Source organism: Copadichromis virginalis, linkage group LG2, assembly GCF_057382275.1.
Source record: "Copadichromis virginalis isolate Kocher_CV1m ecotype Utaka linkage group LG2, C_Virginalis_male_GT1.1, whole genome shotgun sequence".
NCBI lineage: Eukaryota > Metazoa > Chordata > Actinopteri > Cichliformes > Cichlidae > Copadichromis > Copadichromis virginalis.
In genome coordinates, this window is record NC_140619.1 from 32,888,304 (window position 1) to 32,912,269 (window position 23,966).

The 23,966-nt window shown below is 39.6% G+C and overlaps 1 protein-coding gene across 1 annotated transcript; it reads right to left on the bottom strand.

Moving 5' to 3' along the window:
- Positions 1-322: 322 nt before the first annotated feature.
- pcdh11 (protocadherin 11) lies at positions 323-23,891 on the bottom strand. The gene is made up of 4 exons (XM_085430889.1): positions 23,158-23,891; positions 16,396-16,976; positions 7,804-10,311; positions 323-2,432 (listed from the first exon to the last, which is right to left on the bottom strand). Exons 2-4 carry the CDS (start codon positions 16,933-16,935, stop codon positions 2,349-2,351), a joined length of 3,132 nt encoding a protein of 1,043 aa, XP_085287015.1. The 5' UTR covers positions 16,936-16,976; positions 23,158-23,891; the 3' UTR covers positions 323-2,348.
- Positions 23,892-23,966: the final 75 nt, after the last annotated feature.

The following is a 23,966-nucleotide window of genomic DNA, read 5'->3' on the forward strand; positions in this document are numbered from 1 at the left end:
TCTTTTGCCTATTTAAATGCTATACTGTTGCAAAATGTAGAAGAAATGTATGGGTGTTTTTCTGTGGCTGAAATTGACCTGTTAATGCTGCCTCAACCAACACAGCTACATATATTTTTTACAGGCCACAGCCTGTTTTACCAATACTTAATGTTACCAACTAAGTGTATATGAGAAAAACAACAAATTATTCTACAACATGTGCTGGCCTCATTATAGTCTCACTGTTCTCATCAGGCAGACACGGCATCGTGTGCAGAAAACTGTGTGATGTAAACTAATATTGGATGCTTAAAACAATGAATAAGAAGAGTCATCGAAATATGCAATACAATGCAAAAGACTTTAATAAATTTCAGAAGCGCACACATACATAAACAAAACATTTACAGTTTTCTCCACACTGGCAAATCAAAGTCAATTACAAAGATCATGTAAGGTGCATATTGTACTTCACATTGAATAAAAGTGAGGTTTCTGTCTCCCTTACAAGGACAAAAGCTTTCCCCTGCATGTTTTTTTTTTTTTGTCTTTTCCCCAAAGATCAGGCAAATCTAATTATTACACAGTGCTAGGATGCTATGTATATTTCATACTGTGGCTCCTACGCAGTAGTGAATACATTTGATACCATAATTACATGAATATACCTCCTTAAATAATAACAACCTGCCTTACAAAGAGGTGACACACATAAAATTAAAAGCTTTAAAATGGACACAGCCTGTACAACCATGACAGATCAAAGACTGGAACAAAATGAAAAAAAGGCATCTTGTCTGTGCAGTCATTTCATTTAACTATATATAGGAGGGAAAACAGCACCTACCCAAGTCAAGCCGCACATTTCTAACTGACTACACAGACTTTGTCCATTTTAATTACTCTAATTCTATGTTTATATTTCTGTACTGAAGTTGCCTTTTAGGCCTTACCTATTAAAGACGTTTAGCTTACCAATTAACAGGATTATTGAACAATAACGCTGCAAACCCATCGAGCCAGTTACTGGTGTGCATGGTAGAAATGATTCAATAAGACATAATGTGTCATGGTGGTCCTATGAGTGGAGAAAAAGTAGAAAAAAGCGTTGCTCTGAATAATAAGTATTAAGTGCATCATAGTGGATTTTTTTAAAATCAAATCTTAACTTATTGCTTGTTTTTAAACTCAATCCTGGAGTACCTATTTATTTTGGTGTTCAGTGTTGTTCTCATCAGAAAATACGTTTCTCTTTTTTTCAGTGTAAATAAGTGTACAAAGTGAAGCACTTTTTGCTTGAACCCAAGAAATATTAATGACTGCCAGAGGATTATAATTATGATTTTTTTCCCCTACCATCTGGAGTCATTTTAATATGGGTCCCAACAGTTAAATCAGTTCTGACTTCGAAATAGTAAGCGACACACAAAAGGTTAGGCTTAGTGCTCTTCAAATCTGCCCTACATAAACAGCTTTTGATTATAACCCCAGCAGTTAGTCCCTTGTGATTGTGGCTTAGCTCAAAGTATTAAACTTGTCCTACCATTTCTACCAGTGTAATAACAGCATGGCGAACGGTAGCACAGCTAAAAAGCACTGCGAATCTGTTGGTATTGTAGGGCCATGCATGCATCTGCAACATCAGCCACACTTGTCACCAACAATGTAATCAGTTGCAAAAGTGGAAATAAACGAGGCAAAGGGTGACAGACATGATACACTGTGAGCGGGCTCAATACTAATGGAAGCCTACAGATCATAGGCTTTGCAGCATAAATATATTAAAAGTCATTAGTTCCATGAGCAAGCCCAGATAGAGCAACATCAAATGATACAAAAAATAGAAAGTAGGAAAATAAAAATGGCCACCAGGCAGTTTTGAAAACAAAGCAAATAAAAGGCAATCAATAAATATAAACACCATCAACTCTGTGATAGATATACATACATACATATAAACATACTTTACAGATCTACTGACTGTATTTGACACCTATTTTACAGAGTGGGTGCTGGAGTGGGACATTTTTTGAGGAGGGTATGGGGCATACAATATCATCCCCACTGACAAAGGTAAATAATAGCAGAGGACTCAGTAAAGCATTTCCAACTTCCAACAGATTCACATGAAGGGCTTTGTCAAGTTTCAGGCAGCAACATGAAGCATTGTCTGTTCTTTTCTGAGACTCCCCTTCCCCCCCCACCCCCTCTAAATTCATCTTTTCGCTCAATTGTGTGAAGAGGTGTGGTTTGAGGCGGTAGAGGCAGTAAAGTACTTGTTTTCACCGCTTCAGTTCTTGCCTTCCTCCTTTCCTCCCTCTGCCCTCTCCCTCTCTCTTTTTTCTTTCTTTTCTCTCTTTTGGGAGCTAGAGATTGATTTTAATCCTGTGGGAGCGAGCTGTACCTGTGCCACAGAGTGTGCCATAGTGTGGTGGTTTCAGTGCCATCTCCTGAAATATAGAGAGACAGACAGATATAGGGAGATTGTAGTTACAATATCATTGAGCTCTGAGCAGCCTATGCTGTAGCCTTATCAGTGTGAGGCTACGTTGAACACTGATTAAAGAAAACTCCAAAAAGAGTGTGGATGATATTTAAAAAAATAAAAATAAAAAAAATAAAAATAAAGCATTCTTCAAGGTACGGCTGGCAATCAAGTCATTATCTTGTCAGGTTTCCTTGAAGAATGCTACAGGTATCACACATTTGTGCATTTTCCTGTACTTATCAGAGCATGCAATCTCATCCAATTACCACTCCCAATTTGTCTTTTTTTCTCTCCCACCACACTAGTGCAGCACTCTTCATTTCCCCTCAAAAAAGAAAAAAAAAATATTTGGATCAATTTAGGCCCAGTCTTTATTTCGGACCCTTGCCAGTGGGTCCTCTGATATGTACAGAATATTACATTTTGCTGTTCCTCACAAAGGTACCAACATATCTGCGATTGGGAAGAATCTGTCTTGATAGTGCTCACATTAACAAAGCACAGTGATCACAGATGCAATGACTCAACAATGACTCAACAGAAATAAACAAATAATAATAATAAAATGCAAAAAATGACCAAAAAACCCTACTACAAACAAAACCATAATCAGTTGCAAGGATTTGAAACTGATCACCTTGTGAAATCATAGCTTTAATGCCCGGCTGTGCACCCACTACCATTAAGCACAAACATCCTGCAATCAAACATCAAACTATAGGTGGCAAGTGTTACTGGCCCATTCCTTCCCCCGCATAAATAAAAGATTTCTGCACAAATAAGGTTTAATATTGCCTTTGTTATCCAATACATCTATAAAATATCTTTATTTATTCAATGTCCAGTACTGTGGTCATCCAATTTCTTGATATTTTGCTATATTTTTGGAAATTTATTAAAAAATGTGCAAAGATACATGGGAATACAGTATGCACGTAAGGCAAAAACAATGCTTATACAATTCTGACCAGCTTCAAAGTCAATATTTGGTATGACCAACTTTAATCTCTAAGACAGCCTGAACTCTCTTAAGTATTCTTGTAATTTCTTTAAATCGTCTCCATGAATAGTTCTCCGGGCTTCTTGAAGGACATTCAAAGCTCTTCTTTGGATGTCGGCTGCCTTTTGTTCAGTTCTTTGTCATGATGATCCCACACAGGTCCAGACTCTGCAGAGGCCAATCCATGACCGAGTGTTCCACTCTGTGCTTTTCCACCCAGGTTTATTTTTACATTATTGAAGTGTGTTTGGGATCATTGTCATGCTGGAAAATGAAGCCATTGCTATTTAGATGCTTTCCAGAAGGTATTGCATGGTGGATCAAAATTTGATGACACTTTTTTATGTTAGTAATCAATTTTGACAAGGTTCCCAGAACCACTGGTTAAAATGGATCCCAAAACCATGACAAAGCCTCCACCATGCTTTACATACATACTGACAATGATTTGAAACAAAAAAGTTACATTTGGATTAATTAATCCATCAGACCTGTCGCCACTGAGTTTCAATCCAGTTTTTGTGTAATTTGACATACCTCAATATTTGTCCATGGAGACCACTGGCACCATGTTTTTGTGTCACATTTAAGCAAAAAAGGGCCTATATTGTAGAGGCATCACTGGCTTATCCCTTGAGTTATGTGTTTTTTATGCTATAATAATAAAACATTCCTCTAAAACTGGTCAGGTAGTGGGATTTGACTGAAAAAGAGAGAAAAAAAGCAGCCAATGTCCAAAGAAAAACTTTGAAAGACCTTCCGGAAGCCTGGAGAACTATTCCTTAGGACAACTTTAAAATTGAGAACAATGTCTGGCTTCTTGGAATGAAAAAATCAAGAAATCAAGGAGAGCTCAATACTTTTGCACAGTACTCTGTGAAGTGGTACCAGAAGACACTAACAAATTGTTAATCTCAATTCCTGCACTGTGGGCGTAGAATTATGGGCCAAACATAAGAAAATATTAGCCAACCTATTCATCATGATGTCTGAGATCACTTAAGCAGGGTGGTAGTCATTTGATCTGATTCCTCTAAATCACATACGCTCACAAGTGCTCCTCATCACTGGAGGCAGATTGACCTCTAATATCGAGGGGGTAGGGGTTAAAAGAAAATGATGAGATGCATAAAAAATAGGAAGAGAAGGGAGGGAAAAGAGGAGATTTGCATTTATAGCTCTTACTATATAATGAAGCCATATGGTGGCACAAATCTGTAGTCTCTGAAGTATTTTTACAAGCTTTAGTCTTTATCAGCTACATCTGTAAAGTCCCTGGAAACGTTTTGTTGACCTTCAACCATAATTATCTCCTCCCGCATTCCCTCTCTATTGTTATTCAATGGCTCGGCTTTTTGTCTGTTTCATTTTCACCTTCTTCTGTGACAATTAGATATTACTTTAATGCACAAAAGAACTGCGTCACTTTGATGAAGAACAGGGAAAACTACCTATGATCTTCGCGTTTGGAGTTTTTTTATTAAGTTAAGCTGAACAGAGAGTGAATAGCTGCCACTTACAGACCAAATGTAGTTTTTCTTTTAAGAACCACACTACAAATGATCTCTACAAGTTCTCAAACATTATGTTTATACCACATCAGATCAAGAATCATACACATTTTGAAGTGTTGTTTATAAGTGCTATTTAAAACTTTGAAAATGTAGTCTCTTTGAAGAAGCGTAAAGATAAAATCAAACAGATTCAATTTTAATAGTCCTTTAGCAAACAGGGCTGCTGGGCATCTATTGTCATATCGCTTTGGATCCTGAGGACAGGACTCACTCAAGGCTAGTTTATGGTACTCCTGATAATCTTAAAGGACAGCTGCCTTTTTCTTCTTTCTTATCAGCCTCTTTCTCAAACCAATTAGAGTGATTTTAATCATACTGTATTACGAGTGATTAACCCTTTAGTGCATTTAATTAACCTTTGCAGCCAATGATTCTCATCAGGCAAAGCTTCATGCTATTTTTTTCTATGACATAGGCTTTAAATAAGCACACTTTAAACTTGTGGGAAATCTAATGTGTAAAGTGGGAGGAATCACTTGCCAATTGCTCAAGGGGACAGAGAGAAAAAAATAGATATATTGCCAGCTTAACATCACTAAAGATGGATTGCTGAGGAAAACCAATGAGAACAACTTTTTTTTGCTAATATTGAAATATTAGTTGGATATAATACCAGAATATGAGAATATTAAACCCATGTTCTATTAGAAGTGTGGATAAATATACCTTAGAAATAATCAGATAGAACCATAGCCGAAGAGATTTGGCAGAAAGTTTACTAATTAAATATTCATTGATTTGAAATTATTTGCAAAAAAAAATAAAAATAACAATTCTTCACTCTGATCAGTAACATGAGTGGAAATCAATTTCAATCCTTGATGCATAAAATTCATAACGGATAATAATTTAGGATGGTTGAACACAGGCTGAATATTTCTGCATATTTCAGGGCAGCCACTACTTGTAAGAGGGGAAAATCATTCTGACAACTCGTCAGTGTGTCATATAAACACATTATGGATGAAATCTTTGGTACCAGGGGCATGTAGCAGGCTTATGTATAATATACCATGGCAGAGCATAGCTTTTAACTAGGGGTTCAAATAAAAGGTGGATGAAGGGAATGACTATCAAGTCTGTGTGGGTGTCTTCATAAATTAGCCTAAGTACAATACTTCACAGGATCAACAGTCATTTGCCACAACTACGCTATGATGAATTTTAAAGCTTGCTAGATCTCAAATAGAAGCATAGTGAGAGCAAAAAGAAAGAAGTGAACCAAAGATCGAGAAACTGTGTGCAATATGATGCTAGACACAAAGAAAAGCAAGCACCTCATCAAACAAAATCAATTATTGATGCAATATCATGAAATTGACCCAGAATTGCATGAATGACAGTTGTGAAAGTCATGATCAAAACAGTAACAAAAACGAAAGCTAGTGCAACCAAGCAACAATGGGAATCATCAAAAATCTTAAAAGAAGCAAAACGAAAGACAAGGAAATGATTGGAAAAGCTAGAAAAAATCAACTGGATGTTTGACACTAAGGGAAAACTATGGCAACACATACAGATCGGTATGAATAAATTACGACCCCACGCACAGACCAATCAACCTTCATTAATTCCATCGTCAGAGTGATAGCAGGTCAAATATCAACATGATATTACTTTGTCACGTATTAGAAATACAACAACATCACCCTGTCGAACACAAACTGCAACACATCAGTGTGGCAAACCTTTGTTGTGATCCTCTCTAACGTGAGACCATTTAAAAAATGTAAAGTATTTGAATCAACATATGCCATTTATAACAATAATTGGGGTCATTAAAGTAGGACATTTATGGGCTAAATGCAACACTGGCCTGGCTGGCTTTTTTATTTTACTGCTCCCTTGGTGTTTAAGTATACTGGTCTCAAGGCTCTGCGTCACCTTGATCCTTGTGACCCCCCTCTCTCTCTCTCTCTCTCTCCCCCGCCCCAAACAGTACTCAGTCTTCCCCACAGCGCTCTGCTCTGGCTGTCAGCACAGAGCAAGGCCACCTCTCCTTACTTCTGATTTACATTTATTTCCCTTTGCCAGTTTTTATTTATTGGGGCACTTCACATTTGGCAAATATCTCTTAGGGAATCATAAGCCCTTTGCTATACCTTGGCATTCAAATGAGTTTCACTCCCACAAAGAAGCACTGGCACAGTTAAGCTAGGACTTAATATTTTCACGACTGAAGCCACAAAAATATGGGATTTCTTTATCAAGTTGTTTTAGCACATTTTTTTTCTTTTTTTGCACTTTTACTTTCACACTTGTGCCTTTGACAATGTTAGCCAAATAGTCACAGCTTCATTCATCCTAATAACTCAAATTCAGAGTTGCTGCATATCCCAGTTTGCACCGCCAGCAACTACTCCCTGTCCATTTTAAAACAGCTAGCCACTGTAGTTGTTCTGCTTCCATTGCTCAAAGATTGGATTTTGAAAGCTGAGCATGTTTTATGGTAAATGATTATACAGTTATGGTTGCATTTAAATGGTCAAAATGAAAACAGGGTGGATTAACAACAGTACAGTGGAAGGTTTGCTGCATTAATTGCAACAAATTACGTTTTCTTTCATTTTTGTTTGTTTCATTTCTGCCCATTTTTAGGTGGAAATGACATTCATGAAGACATGGTCATGGTCTGTGTAGGTAAATCCCCTTCCTTCATGCTCCCACCCACCCCCTTTAACATCACCTACCAGAGGACAGCAAGGGGAGCGTGAGTGGGGACTAGTGTGGGTGGGTTTAAAAAGGAAGTCATGAATTACCTGTCGGTTGGTGCTTTGCCCCGCAGTCTTGAATCCCCCCTGACAGCTGCACTCTGAGACACTGTATGGGTCGGAGCTAGTCGATGAGCATTTGGAGAGTGAGTCACATCCCACCACAAATGTGTTGTCCAAGGGGAGCTCCTGGATCACGTGGTGTTTCTTTGGGGCCACTGGTGTTTCGGGTTTGATTTGAAACGTAGGCTGAGGGGATGCAGATTTGTAATGCTTGGCTAAATCGGGGCTGTCAGGTTTGAAGGTGGTCGGCGTGGTTGCCCAGTTGTACTTCCCCATGGTTTGCTCCTCTAGCTCCACAGGGAGATCCAGTGTGCCATTAACATGCTCGTGCGTGGGGTCGTCAGGCTTGGATTCATCTATGGTCACAAAGTTCAGGAGGAGGCTCTTAGGAGATCGCTTCTTTCTCTTCTTCTTTTTCTTGATCTGACGGTTTTCTTGGTTAGGTGACACCCACTCTCCACTTTGCTTGCCCTTCTGCACTACTTTATGTCTGGGTGTCTGTCGGCAGCGCACTAAAGCGGTCACAAATATCACCAAGATGACAGTCATGGTCCCTGCTATGATAGCTATGACGACAATCACATATCCGTTAGCTTGAGGGGCTACCTCACTGTCCCCTATGTTGCGATCCAATGGTGTCTCCATACTTTTTCGCAGTTGCTCTTGTATAAAGGTAGCATTTGACACAGAGTCATTTACAAACAAGTGAACGAGTGCAATAGCATGTAATGACTCCGGCTGGCCTAAATCTTTGACTTTGACTACCAGCCTGTGCAGCCCCTGATCAGCTGCAACTATTTTCTCCTGCAGTGTTATGTTACCCGTTGTTTTGTCGATGGCAAAGAGACCTCGAGGGGAGACCCTAGATGTAATGATGATGCTGCTAATAAGACTGTATTGCAGTTCAGCATTCATACCAGTGTCATTGTCAATGGCAAACACTCTGGTGACCACAGCACCAGGGGTGGTGGTGGTTCGCACTAGGTCATATGAGTAATTGGAGGACGGAATGACGAACACGGGGCGATTGTCATTCACATCGACTACATTGATAGTGACCTTGGCATAGGAGGAGCTTGGAGGTTGTCCTCCATCAACTGCCTTTACCATAAATGTGTAGGAGCTTTGCTGTTCCCTATCAAAGGTAATATTGGGTTTGATCACGCCAGTTTGGGGGTCAATGATAAAATTGTCTTTCCCATTCAAAATGGACAAAGTTACAACAGCATTATCTCCTGCATCTGCATCCGTTACTGTGATTAAACCAACAGTTCCATAGAGAGGCAGGTTTTCAGGCACATAGAAGTTGTACTCAGGGTGTGTGAAAGTTGGGCTGTTGTCATTAAGGTCCTGGACAATTAGCTTGACAGTGACATTGCTCTGCAGGGATGTAGAGCCATTGTCCCTCGCTATGACAGTGAATGAGTACCTCTCCTGCTTCTCTCTGTCCAGTCGTTTGCCAACAGAGAGAATTCCTGACCGTCTGTCAATGTTAAACCCATCAGGCGCATCAGGGCTGAGAGTATAAATAATCTCTGCATTATGTCCACTGTCTGCGTCAGTGGCGCTTATTTTTATTAACTGTGTAGAGGGGTCATTGTTCTCCGGTATGGAAAGCTGGATTTCTGGCTGGGGAAAGATGGGCGCATTGTCGTTCTCATCCTTGATTTTAATTAAGACCATAGCTGAAGTGTTCAAAGGAGGTGTCCCCCTATCCGAGGCCACTATCTTAATTGCATATTCTCGAGTCGTCTCATAATCTAGAGGAGCAGCTGTCTCGAGTAAAAACTGATCATTAAAGACAGGCTTCAATCGAAAAGGAACATCATGGTCAGTGTAGCAAGCTACTTTGCCATAAAGATCTGCATCCTTGTCAGTAACAGTAATTAGGGCTATTTTGGTGTTCAGAGGTGCATTCTCAGACAGCAGAACAGTTCCATTAACCAGGTTGATAATGTAGCGAGTGTCTATAGAGGGAACATTGTCATTAATGTCTGTTACATTAACAGTCACTGTGGCTCTGGAAGGGGTGGAGCTGCCATCACTGGCCAGGACAATGAGTTTATGAACAGGAGTTACCTCCCTGTCCAGTGGCTGCTTCACAGTGATAAGTCCAGTAGAGCTGTTGATGGCAAAGTGACGTTTGGTCGAGGAAGAGATCTGGTTGCTGAAGGCAAAGTGGATCTGCGCATTGGAACCCAAGTCTGCATCCGTGGCATGAAGCTGAGCGACCGATGTTCCCACTGGTGCGTTTTCTGATACTGTGACTTCCAGCTCACTGTCCTTGAAAATGGGGCGATTGTCATTGACGTCAGAAATGGTGACTTGGAGAATGGCTGTGCTGGATTTGGGAGGGTTGCCACCATCCTCCACCTTTATCTTCATGACAAAGGTATCCTTCTGTTCACGATCCAGGTTCTGCTGAACAATAAGCTGCGGCCACTTGTCACCTTCGGGCGTCTCAATGATGTCTAAGCCAAACTCACTGACACTCTGCAAAGACAGGACAATATATTTAATTGTAGGTGTTGATTTTATATACCTATTTGAATAATGGAAACAAAATGAAACCAGCTTGTTAGTGTTAAATAGCATTTTACATGTCCACTCATTGTTTTTAACTTCAAATGACATTTCTTACAGGATTTTATCCTTAAGTTTTTGTTTCTTTGTTTGTTTTTTAGGGGCTTTCCCCTTTATACTGTCTGGCACAAGACAGTGTGAGTTTCATTTGGTGCAAAAATTGCTAAGCCACTTCAATAAAACCAGACTCGACTGATATATTAGTACCATAACTAAGAACATCACATTTTGACTTGGGTAATAACAAAGAAATATGTGATAACAATTCCAAGGCATCCTTGGGCATTTTTGTTCTTAAATTGCAGATTTTTCAATTATCTTATAACAACAAATATCTTGTTGAGGTTTCTCCTTAGGTTATTCAGGTTCCTTTGTAGCCCTTCTTATGCATCCTGATGAATGTCAAGTTAAACAGCCTGGGAAATTCTTCAACAAAGGCAGCTGGCTCTTTGCTCTGCTCTGCTCATCTCAGTTGGGTCCCTGCAAATGTGCAAACATGCTAATCATCAGCTTTTTTTCAGGCTTTTTGTTTTGACACTTTCTAAACACATCCCAAAAAATATATGAAATACTTGGTAATAAATCCTTTTCAAATGACCATTTTTTAGTAAATGATCTGTTTCGACTAACTACTACTTTAAGAGATTTGTTTACCTTTTTAACCTCATCATCCAGTTTCTGCTACTATCAATAAAATCAGACTTCACTCAACCTTTCTGTACAGTCTCAAGTTAAAATAAAACAGCTGTCCTTATAAACATTTAAACTTTGACATAGGAGTGAGAGACAGCCAAGAATGGAGACACACCAATAAAGCACTTGCACACGCCTCAAGAAGTCTCTATACATAAAAAGAAAGACAGTTAAAAAGTCTGCATATTAGAAATGCTTTTCAGTCAGGAGGAGCTAAATCTAGGCAAAAGTAAAGCTGGAGGGTGATAAAAACAAATACAAGAATAATCCACATGATAAACCCGAGGATCTGGCACTCAATGCTAAGAGTAATTGCCTTCCACCCCCCTAAAAAACTAGCATTAATGTTCACTATTTTCGTAGTCCTGACAAATACATGGTATGGATCCATACCATAGCATACTAGTATGAGGGAGAGAGGGAAAAAAACAGAGAGTGAGAGAGAGAGAGAGTAGGGGGAGGAAATAAGAAGACGATCAAGCCCATGAATGAGCTGCATGCACATTATGAAACAAAGAAGCCCTTTGAAGCTCTTTCAGTCAGAAGCAGTTTCATGGTAAAACAAGAAAAAGCATCCTCTTTAAAGAGATAAGCTTCATGCTGCACATAATGTTGGAAGAGATTACTCTGTCTAGGCACAGCTATCAAATGAGATTAAGATATATACATTCTGCTTATTCAAGGGAGAAACACTTCAACCAAATTGTGAGCACAAGAGTCCTCAGTAGGTTTCAACATCTAGAACTGTCCTTGTGCCAACATAGCTTTGTAGCCGACACAAGAAAACGTGCAGCTGCAGCATGTAAATTATTGTGTACTCTGAAAAATTGCTTGCAGAGGGAATGTTGTCAACATGTCAGTGATTGACAGAACTACTTAAAACAGCCAACACTGCAGCAATGATCTTTCAGACCTTATTTTGTCATCCTTCTGGCAAGCAAAAGTCATATAGGGATAAGCAGACATTGCATATAAAACTCTGCGTGGAACTGTAGAAAAAAAATTGCCTTATGGATAAACTCTGCTGAATCTTTATGTACCCAGCAGAAGTATTTCTAACTGAAAAGTCCAAGACAACATTCTAGGGGCTGTATTGTTAAGCACTACTCGAGCTATACAGATCTCCTCAATCCTCAGTCGTTTGAATAGTTTGCAGATTCGGCACAGTATAGCTGCACGCTGATATTTTCGCAAAGCCCGATGTTAATAGTAGGATGTCGAGTTAGCATGTGTCAAAGGGAATGCTGCACAATGATTTATAAGCCAGCGTTTCCTCTATGCTTTTGTCTTTTTTCCACACAATTTTACAACTGACAAGGCAGCACTCACCGCATTTCAATAACTTGGGGAGAGCTATCTCTCAGGCTGTGCATCCTCCTGAATGCAGAATTAGTCTGGTGGATTGTGATAAGATCTAGGGCAGGCTAAGAAAAGGCCAAATACTAGCATGAATCACTCACTGGAAACCTTAAGGCTGAGTGAGAAGGACAAAGCTCTCTAAACGGTCAAGTGTGCACATTAGACCATGCCTTGCTCTGCCACCTCACATATTCCGTACAGGTACATGTCTTCTTGAACTTTGATGACTTGCCTTTCATCCCACATTACAGGGCCACAGGTTCTCTGGAAGCCAAGGGGGGGATTAGAGCACCGTATATGTGAGGTTTGTGAAGTACAAAATCTAATCAGAGTTGGCTAATTTAAATGAAAATGATTGAGGGACACTGACAGAAGCAGAGGTGGCAGATGATGAGGGAAGGATGAATCTGAACCCCATTTTGCCGACAGTGCCTCAGATTATCAGTAGATGCATCTTTCACTCAATTTGATGACCTTATTAAAACTCAGAGGAGACTCAGATTGGGCTGTGAATATATCAGGAAGACTCTAGTCACGGTGATGCCCATGGATGGGACTAAATAGGCAGAGGTATTCATCACAAGCTATAGCACCTCTTTATAATGCTGATAGAAACTCTCTCTCTCTCTCCCTCTCTCTCTCTCTCTCTCTCTCTCTCTCTATCTCTCTCTCTCTCTTCCTCATTCTTTCTCTCTATCCCTCATCCCCTTTTGCCCCTGGCCATGATCTCATGCATATAATTAAGACAAAGGAACCTAGGAAGTGTTTGCCTCTTTTCGTCAACCCCTAGAAGAAGAAAATGTGTCAAAATAGGATGCTAATGAAAAGTAGAAATGCTTGAGAGTAAGTTCTCCACCCAAATATTCAATGCCTATAGGCGCCATGCAATGAATTAATCACATTTTTCTTGCTACATGGGAATGAAGCTTGAATAAATTTTGCATCTTCAAATCAGTTTGGGAATGAATTTGGTCAGGCTCAGACTTGGAGTACCAGAAAAAAAGACTACTCCGCTTCAAATCTAAGGTATATTTCAGTTAGAAATGTAAAAAAACAAAACAAAACAGTGGATTGGCCTTGGAAATAACTTCAGACAAAATATGTTGTTGGAATAAGGTTAAGCATAAATGCCCTAAATACAGACATTGTTTTATTAGTGGAACATAGTCAAGCTAGTGACAGAATCAAATTTAAACTAAATATATTCTGTTTTAAATCTACTGAAAGATGCTGACGTGAATGCAAGGGCACATGTCAAGTACCAAGCACCGGAATAAAGAACGGTGCCAACTTTTGAAATTGTAAAAAGCGAGAGGAAAACAAACGCTAAAATCTCATTTAGTCCTGAGTACGTTTCTGTGTTGACCCGACTTATCCTGTGAATATGTAGTGATCAAATCTCCCTTCGTGGGGGATTCTTCTCCAGTCATGCATGTGATTACTTTCTCTGACCTTGACCATTTCTTAGGACAACTTCTATTCAATTCAGGTGACGTAACACACCGCTGCACTGATGGTGGAGTTTTGCTCAAAGTATGATTACCAACCATTATATGTGGAGCTGGAGCACTGTGTAGGACGAAATTACCCGTTGTCCTTCTTGGCTTTGAAAAAGAAGGAAGTTGCACAAAAAAGGCCACCATGTTTCTTTCATTTCTTCTGTATATTGACAACTCAGGCAAGTTACATGTGGAGTGACACACCACTGAGTATGGCTCATTGTGCTACACAATGGAAGCAATTTTAGCACTGTGCCCTGTAAAACATGAGAAAAAAACTGGGCAAACTATCATTCTGAGGGAGCTTCTGAGACAAATCTCACAGGACCATACAAAGATAGTCCAAGGGTGGCTTAGCGGCCAAGAGCTATTCTAGGAATTGCTTACACATTCCTTCCCCCCTAAACCCCTGGCTTTCTACTTCACCACTGAAATAAAACATACCAAAGGCTGAAAGTGCATCCAACTTACTTTAATGCTTCACCCTACATCGTTTTACTCATATGGAACCTGGGATACAAGCAAATTAATCTTGAATACAATGAGAATATAATGAGAAGTACCGAAACGGGGCTGTGGAGCCAAGGATGCTGAAAGAAGACTTTCCTGGAAAAGATAACACAACCACAGCCTAGGTACAGCTTTTAGAAAGCTCCATATTGTAGAAAGGGTAAAGAAAATTATTGCAAATGATCATCGTAATGAGCAGAACATTTGGTTGGTGATTTTCCAGGCATGAACAATTCAGGACATTGCGCTGGAGAGGTCTTGGCAGTGGGGAGACTCTTTAAAAATGCAAATTGGTATTCAAGGCAGACACAGACAGCAATGATTCTGTTCATTCCTACACAATGTTAACGTCATCTGAGACTCCACAGTGTACTTGTCATGCTGCCTCACACTGTTCCCTTAAGTACAACAACTTTTTTGCATTTGTTATTATTACAGTTATATAATTTCGTTTTATGTGATCATGTAATCTTCACTACTTATCTGCAAAGCCTTAAGTGTTGTCTAGACTATAATTGAAGAACACATGATAATATCTTACATTTTTCAACTTGGAGCTGAATTCATTAGGTAACAAAGAATATTACAGTGCAGAAAAAAGGCTTTTCCTAGTTCTGTACTGGATGCATATTACAACAATACAGTTTATTCCTTTACACCTGCTTTAATGCGCTATGTTTAGCATATGTAACCTGTTGCTGGACATGCAGTTTATGATGTGTCTGCACTTTCTGCTACATGTTCTCTGTTAATACACAGTGAAAACAGCCTTCTCTACTAATGAAAAACATATGGAGATATTAATGGCTGGTATCTAATCTTTTAGACTCTCCAACATATTGCACTGTATGAAAAAGTAGGTCATATTTTCAATGCAAATTGGGAATTCATTTGCAGTATGCATATATACACGATAGCACTACACTCTACAGCACCATAAAGGGTTTAAAGAATCAGCTAATGCAGAATCTGAGTCGTATTAAATGAAGTCTACAAAACTGACAAAGAAAAAGGATGTAAGAGCTCATTAATTAACAAATAGTCAGCTATTCAGACCTGATGTACACAGGTGGCATGTTGCAGGCATAAGAGTTTGTCACAGCTTAATCAATAATGTGAGCACTGAATATTGTGCTTGCTTCGAAGAAAGTCAGACAATTAATTTCATACTTTCTATTGTGTGTTTGTTCTTTAAAAGTGTTTCTCCAAAACAAATTACTACAATCGTTTTCAATCTCTCAAATGTGTGGCTGTAACTGCTCGGAAAGTTACATACCTAACAGACAATTAAAGTTTATTTATTTTATTTAGTCCTTTCAGTAAACGTGTACCTTGAATGCTGTTCCAGTAACACAGTGCTTCGGGCCATATTCTTTCAGTCACTTACTACTCCATTTAATTTGGAAGAAACAGCATTTAGTTTAGGCTGCCAGCATGGAGTATTATAGTGAAGTTGATATTTTAATTAGTCTTTACGTGGAAATTCTTTTCTGATACCTGGATGAGTTTGATTATTAATGAATTTGTTACAGTTGAGAGTTCAGCACATATCAAACAAAACAGGGATACATTAGTGCTAGGGACTCAGACACAGTGATTTTTAAACAAAATCGTAATTCGTAAAAGAATCAAATACAACATCCGAAATCGGAAGAACCAACAAAAAGCATTAGATCCATCGGAGGTCTGTTAAACATTTCAGGTTCATTAATGAAAAAGCTCATTACAAAATCCACTTTGAACCAGATATTTAAAAAACTTGATTCTTCCAATACTTCCAATAATCTTTTGAAAATTCACTAATGTATAAGTAAATACCGCCTTATTTCATTTTCCATTTTAACATTAATAAGATTTCAAAGACCACAACAAAATACTTTATTCCTTTTTTTCTCTTTTTAGATATCAATAATGAAACAGGCTTAATCCTCACCTTGACTAGTTCATAATGTTGGATCCCATTGATCCCAACATCAGGGTCAAATGCTGAGGGCACCGGGTATCGTGTGTTAATGGCTGTGTTCTCTGGGATGGAGATGTTTATTACAGTGGACTGGAAAAGGGGTGCGTTGTCATTCACATCCTCAATCAGGAAGCGGATCTTGACCAATCTGAAGATCTCATCCGGCAACACTGCCACCTCAATCTCGTAATAGCAGCGTTTCTCATTGAAGACCCCGGAGCACAGCTTCTCCCGGTCAATTCTGTGATTGGTGGTAAAGATCTCCCCTGTGTTAGCCTCCACCCTCACCAAAGGCACATCGCCCGTTTTATACACAGGCTTGAACTGCAACGGCGAGGATAGCCTGATGCTGGGGTCTAGGTTCAGGTCCAGGTCCTTGCGCAGATTCCCAATTCGGACGTTCTCTGGTTGCTCCTCCTTCACTGTGTAGTCCCTCTCCTGGGCCTGGCATTGTAAGACCACACAGGTGAGCAAGACCACCAGCACATGAGCCTGACTTGCTAAGTCCATACTCAAGAGTAGATGGGAGCCTCACTTTCACTGCAGCAAATCTGTCATGACAGACGAGCCAGAGGGGAAAAAAAGAAGAGAGAAAGACAGAACGCACAATGTCAGTGCAGAAAATTACACGGTATTCAAGTTCTGCTGTAATTAGTACTATTTTCCCTCATGGAGAGTTTTCAACTTGACCTCTTCATCCTAACTAGTTATGAGCCAACATCCTTCCCATGTCTTTGAGAGCAAATTAATGGCAGTTTTACACAATTAACCTTTGATGACATCCGTTGAGCAAGCGGACACGTAAAGGCTAGTAGTTCATGCATTCCATCAATCCATTTCATCGCTGTAATGAACCATTTAATATTTTTATTGAGAAGTATGAAAGCAGTTAGATTCAGTGTTACAATGAAATAGTTTTCTTTCAAAACTTGTTAACAAACTACTTTGCCTGAAAAAAGAACAACCAAAAAATTGGATAAAAGCTTCATTTATATCCATCCATTTCCCTAACCGCTTGTCCATTTGAGAGTTGCTGTGGGGGGTTGGAGCCCAGCTGTCATAGGGCAAAAGCAGAGTACACGCTGGACAGGTCGCCAATCTATCACAGGCTAACACAGAGAGACAGACAGACAACCACTCATGCTCACATTCACACCTACAGCCAATTTGGAATCACCAATTTAACTAACTTGTATGTCTCTGGACTGTGGGAGGAAGCCAGTGTACAAAGAGAGAACCCACGCAGGCGCCCTTTTGCTTTGAGGCAGTACTAACCACCGTTCTGCTGTTCCGCCATCATATATGAGTCGGTCTAAGTCAATATGCTACAGTAGTGTCCTTATAAAGCGCATCCACACGCAGGCTTTGGCTCATTTGGAAAAAGCAGAAATGAGCCTTAAGCACTGTTGCTTCCATGCATGAACGCACACACACACACATGCACACACACAGACACTTGGAGTTGTACCGCTTGACAGCAGCTATTAATGGAGATTATCATTTGTTTGGAATGTAAACAATCGAGCTCTCAAATATTTCATGAACGTCCGTGTGTGCGTAAACTAGCACAGTATGATAAAAGCATTGTTTTAAGTAAGAGCAGTAGAAGGAAACAACAACGTGAAATGATTTATTGCGAGAGCCACCATTAGTCAAATTAGAGAAATTTAATCTGAACTTCATTACATGCTAGCAAATGTTTTATCTCCAGCATTAAATTTAAACTGCACACAGTTTGCTGTTTGCAAGGCAAAAATGTTTAAAACACAGTGAGGCTGATTTCACATAAGTTAACAATATTCACTGATGACTTTTCAAGCACAGAGTCCCAATTCGTTTGAGTCTGTTATACATTTTTCTTTTGTACAAGTACAAAAGCTTGCCAAAGCGCAAGATCCTCGATTGCTAAAATCCAGGTAGCTCATCGGAAGACGATACTGAGTAATACCTTACAATTCAGCACACTGGTTAAAGCTGCAGTAGGCAGAAAGTGAGAAAAGGTTGCAGGGAAAAAAAATACCAGATTTTAAAAATGGCAGCCCTCCTGCAGCTCCCCCCTTTCAGTTCTGAGCACATGGACATATGCACATACTACAAGCTAAAAATATGTCAATATGCTACAAAAACTCAAACCCTGTTTATCCCTGCTTATCACATTACGCCACTGTGTTATACCTCCTATCTTGGCTTTTCCATTCACTATACTAATTTGTACAGCTCGCCTGATTTGGTCTAATAAGGTTACTAACGTACTAAAGTCTGCAGTCACAGGCTAAATTTTCTATTGTTTGAAAACCTAGAAAGAGGATAGGAGAGAAGTAGAGACTAGATCTCTGTGAGAGCATTTTAATTTAATATACCACACGGTTATTATTAATTTGTTTGGCCAGTGACACCAAATACATGTTGCCCCCTGAACCCTTACCTGTTATTAAGTGAGTTACTCTATGTGTGATGTGATTTGCTAGCTAGCATTTTCTATGAGGTCATTCATTTAACGTTCTTGGATTTACTCAAGAGACTGTATTCCGTAGTGTCACCCACAGCTGCGCTGGTCTCCACTGAGGTTTTGCCACATATGCATTAATAGGCAGAAGTTAAGTCTTATTACAAAAGTGCATCCTTCTTTGCTAGATTTTTTTTTTTTTTGGGGGGGGGGGGGGGGGGGGGACAGGAATATTATATTACTGGTCTGTTTTTAATCAACATGTAAGGGTAAAGTCTTAAAAGTCTTATAAGCATACCCCCACCCCACAGCCACAACCACCCATCTGCATTGCAGCACAATTAACAGCTAATAACTTTCCCAGTGAGTGTTTGTTAACCTTATATGAATATCCACAAGATATCGATTTGTATTCACAAGGCGGCTGCCTTGAAATCAAACACACATTTGCGTCGAAGGATGGCAAATGTGTATGACAGCCACGACACAACAGTTTACAGATTCTACTTTAAATTTGTACGCATACCCGACTTGTTGCTATCCAGGTATAATATTACCTACTTTATAAAATTTCCATCCATTTGAGACAGTATTCTGTAGAAAAAGTATGACTACCTAAACTGCACTACAGGGGTCCTCTAAATTGGCAAGGCAACAGCGTTCATAGCTATTGAAGCTTTCTGCCCGCTGACAAAGGGGAATTGATTAAAAATAAGAATTTAATTAAGCTGGTTTTGAATCTCCAACAATTGCAAGGCATTCATGAAACGTGTAGACACAGACTTCCCACATTTCACAAAGCAGTCGCACGAGACTCATTAAAGAACAGTTGAACAGAAAAAAAAAGCGAGATGACATTGATCTGTGTGAGGGTTACTCATTCTACACATGCAATATTAGCAGTGCTGTACTGTCACGTCAAAATATTGATGAGATATATCCTATTAGTAACCGTGACACACTTTACTTTGAAGTGTGCATCTTTCTTAGAGTGAGCAGCAATTGCTTTACTGTGATGGTCGCCATGCAGTGTAAGGCTGAGCTCGCACGACGCAAAATGAAGTTTAAATTACATCCTTAAATGGGATGTGATTCGCTGAAGTGAAAAAAAAACAGAAAAGATCAAAGCATGATCTAGATCTCCTCTTTCTGGTAAGTGACAATAATGTGCTGCAGGATGAAGGCGTGTAGTATGTTTTTCATTCAGTACATGCAGGAGTACAAATGTAGTAATAAGCAAGACACCCTTGCATCGCTAATGGGTGTTGCAAATGCGTTTTTTTTTTCTATTTCAGATATACATATACATCAGGATAAATACACATTTGTAGCTATTTAACTAATGAAGTTAAAATATTAACTATTTAACAAGTGAGAGGTACGCCTTGCCCTTGAACATATTTACTCCTGGTATTCTATTAATTTGATGTGGGATCTTTTCTCTGAACCATGATTTTCAACAAGTGCAGTGATTTTCACTTGTCACACTTCTTTAAAAACCTGTCCATAAGGGATCAGCTAGGTGAGAAAGGAATTATGCTGGAGGGGGAAAAAGTAAGAGGAGGGGGATTCTAGGTGTCAGTCAGAGTGTCTCCTTTGCTTACATTTCACTAGTCTGCTGAAATGCTATTTTGAGCCCCAGACAGCAGGTTGAATCCAGTAGGCAAACTCAAGCCTCCCTCTTGGGAAACACAGCGAAGAGGAGCAGGCTGGCCCGAGATCACTTTCCACGACAGTGTGATGGACAGGTCTTCCTGTGGTTTGCAACCGCTGAAGGGAGCAGCGGGAGAGGAGACATACATCTACTGCCACCTCCTACCTTCACCCCTAAAAGATACCCTTATTGGAAACTTTCAGTGTAGTTACTCTGACATTTGGAGTCCTTTAACTGTCAAAGCCAGGTTTTTACCACAGTTGTATATCAATATTGCCTGTGGATCCAAAGAGATTTTAAAGAGAGGGCACCGGTAGATGAAATACGTTTGATTGTCATGAGCATTTTCCCTTTTAACAGCTTTAAGGATCGCTGACAGTCTGACAGACCAGGTTTCTGTCATGATCAGTCAGTTCTTTTTTAGTGCACACCGCTAGACCAATTCTCTTCACATGGTGGTGGAACAAAAGTTGTTTTCTCTTGGGAAACTTCAGCAATGTCTATATTGCCTAAGCTGTAGTGCTTAGACAATATAATAGTGCAAGGTAATATACTGCAAGAAAAAATATCCTCGATATGGAAATAATACCAGCAATGTATGTAGAGTGAAGTTCAACTAAAAAAGAGGGTTACCTACTACATAAAAAAAAGTTCTGATTCATAATATCTAGCATAATGTTTAAGTAGATTCAAGCAATGCTGTTTGGCTGACTGAGCCACTGCATATTCACCTCTGAATCAATTTAATACTTAGATTAACTAGCATAAGAAGACTTTTACTACACAGGTAAACAAATGACCTCCGCTATTTCCAAGATGACAAGCTAAATATCAGTGCTGTAATCATGGACCTCAAGAGGGCAGTCCATACATGGAAATCCAAAAGCTAAATCAGTGATCGATTCGATTGGTGCAGTTTTACGTCATCTCTCAAATTAAATATAACTTGTAAGTACATTTTAAAATCGTATTAAATTTTTATTTATGGGTCTGGGTTGACTAATCCTAAATTCAATCCTAAATAGTCAGAGAAACTATCAAAATAATAAAACTTATGAAAAACTTGTGAAAAAATTCACTATTATGAATAAGTGCTAAAATATAAATGTCTCTCTTAATGATGTGGAAAGACGCTTCCAAAATGTTCCAAAAGTTTTCCATTGTGGATTCTGAAATCATTTCAGAAAAGATACATTTTATAAAGGTAGTCAAATTTAATAAGTCATAGTTGATGAAGAATGAAAAGGACACCTTCTGCTATCTGCTACAGTGTGTCATCAGAAAGTCACCCAAGAGAGGAACTAAAATGAACTTAAATTGTGGAGAAATCCTTAATTAACTGTATTATATAAACTAATTATAACTGTGGAAAGAGTTTGAACGCAAATGCAGAAAGACACCATTCCTGGTAAGAATCCCTGACACCACAGTTACTTACTGTATTAGCTCTTCAGAACACATAGTGTGTCCCTGAGCAAGTTAATGACTCCCAAAACTCAGCACTCGGTAGTGCTGTAGTTCAACCTCTAAGAGCCATAAAACAAATTTGGAGCATGTCATGCAAGGATTTTAAAGACTACAGTCAGTTGGTTCAGTTGCGTTTGGCGATTTTAAAATGTGGATGTGAATGATAAAATATTTTTTTTGTGTTTTGCAAATAAAGTATATACCTTGCTTCCATCATCCACTGACTCCCTTTTTAATATAAACCGCCGAGGATATTGCCAAAATATCTGGCACATCTCGGGAGCTTCACATTACCATTTGAAGTTATTCTCCAGGAAATACTGAGTTTAACAGGCCTCTCAAAACAGCCACAATAATAATATGCATGCGGGTCAGGTATAGCAAATTATCTACAAAAGCCAACCGTGGTGTTTAATTCTAGGAAGAAGTGGAATTCATATTGACTATTTGAACTATTATTCCTCGAACAAATTCACTCCGTGTTTGCTCCCCCCCCCGAGTAGAAGTGTGAACAGGATGAAAGCCCCTGAGGTTATGGTCTGTGACAGCTAAACCGCTTGACCAGGAGCGCGCTGTTGCCGCGCACCCACGCACCGAGCTTAGCGGCCAAGCTGTTGAGAAACCTGCGCTGAAAAGTCCCTGTTGTTGGATGCTCTTGGAAAGTAGGCCTATCTATCTAGCGATCAGCAACGAGCAAGACTAAATAAAGCCCGAAGTCGTGACCGGCCACGCGGTACACATTCATGGTGCGACAACTCCGCTTAGATGCTCCACGATGCACCGTGTAAATGGATAATTTGTATTTACACTCGGTTCACGGGGACGCCTATTATATCTTTGGAGCAGCTCTAGGAAAACCTACTCAGCATCAAAATTACCCACTGTCGCAACACTATCAAACTACCTTTTAGGCTTTACAGTCCCCGAATTTCGCCCAGTTTATGTTGTTGTCCTTGATTTTATATATATATATATTTAAATATATATACTTCATGTCCTCACCCTTACCGAAATTTCAGTACGTACAGAGTAAATAAATTAGGTTATGGAGCTCTCCAAATACGCACACAGGATAGAGCGGTCATATGCGCCTACATTCAGAGAGCGCTAAAGTAAAATGCATTTCGTTTTTAACAGTAAAGTAGTAAATAAGAGCGAAGCTTACCTTTCCGTTCGAATACGATGAAAAAAATTAACCGTGAGTACCGTCGCGCAGAGACATCACTGATTCACAAAAAAGAAGTGCCATGAATTAATGTGAAGTGGGGGAAACGGGCAGAAAGGATCCTCATCAAAATCGGAAAGAAGCGTAGAAAAAATGTTATCCACTACAAAAACTTATCCATGTGCTAAAAAAATGTGGTCCTCCCGTGCAAGAGAAAAAGGGCATGCACAGCGATCAACTTAAAGGACGCTGTAATTCCTCTTCGGATGTATTGGGCTCACAATCCCACAGGCGGAGATACGCAGTGATCCACGCTTGTTTTACATAAACTTTGTCTCTCTAGCCTAATTTGCCTTGAAATTCCTATTTTCGCCAGCTGGCAGCAAACTTGCACGTGTGTGCGTTAAAAGCCTCTTAAACCGCACATCAAACTTAAATCCAAGAGGGCGAAAAAAACAGAGAGAGACTTCTGATGAAGAAGTGAAAGCTTAAACCTATTTTAATGTTATAACCACTTGTTTTGACTGATTCAAGGCGGTACGCGCTCTCCCCCAAAAAAACTCTTAAATGCGGGATGCATAGAGCGCATCGCCCCCCCAGTGGAGTTGGATCAAAGTGTGCCTCAGTGCAGCATCACTTACAGGAGCCGGGATAGGCGGTTCACCGTATCTGTCTGCTAAGCTGTAGATGTCTCAGTAGTATTGTATGAACTCAGTTCCTCAATGCTGCTCACCTCTCTCCCTCTCGCTCTCCCTCCGACTGACATCATGGAGGTAGGAGGAGCCAAGCTCAGATTTAAGAGCCCCGGT

Excerpts from the sequence above, each read along its gene's own strand:
- pcdh11 (XM_085430889.1), bottom strand. The coding sequence starts at position 16,935 with ATGGACTTAGCAAGTCAGGCTCATGTGCTGGTGGTCTTGCTCACCTGT. Across the intron at positions 10,312-16,395 it reads AACATTATGAACTAGTCAAG|AGTGTCAGTGAGTTTGGCTT; the intron begins GTGAGGATTAAG and ends CTGTCTTTGCAG. Across the intron at positions 2,433-7,803 it reads GGCAAAGCACCAACCGACAG|GAGATGGCACTGAAACCACC; the intron begins GTAATTCATGAC and ends TCTATATTTCAG.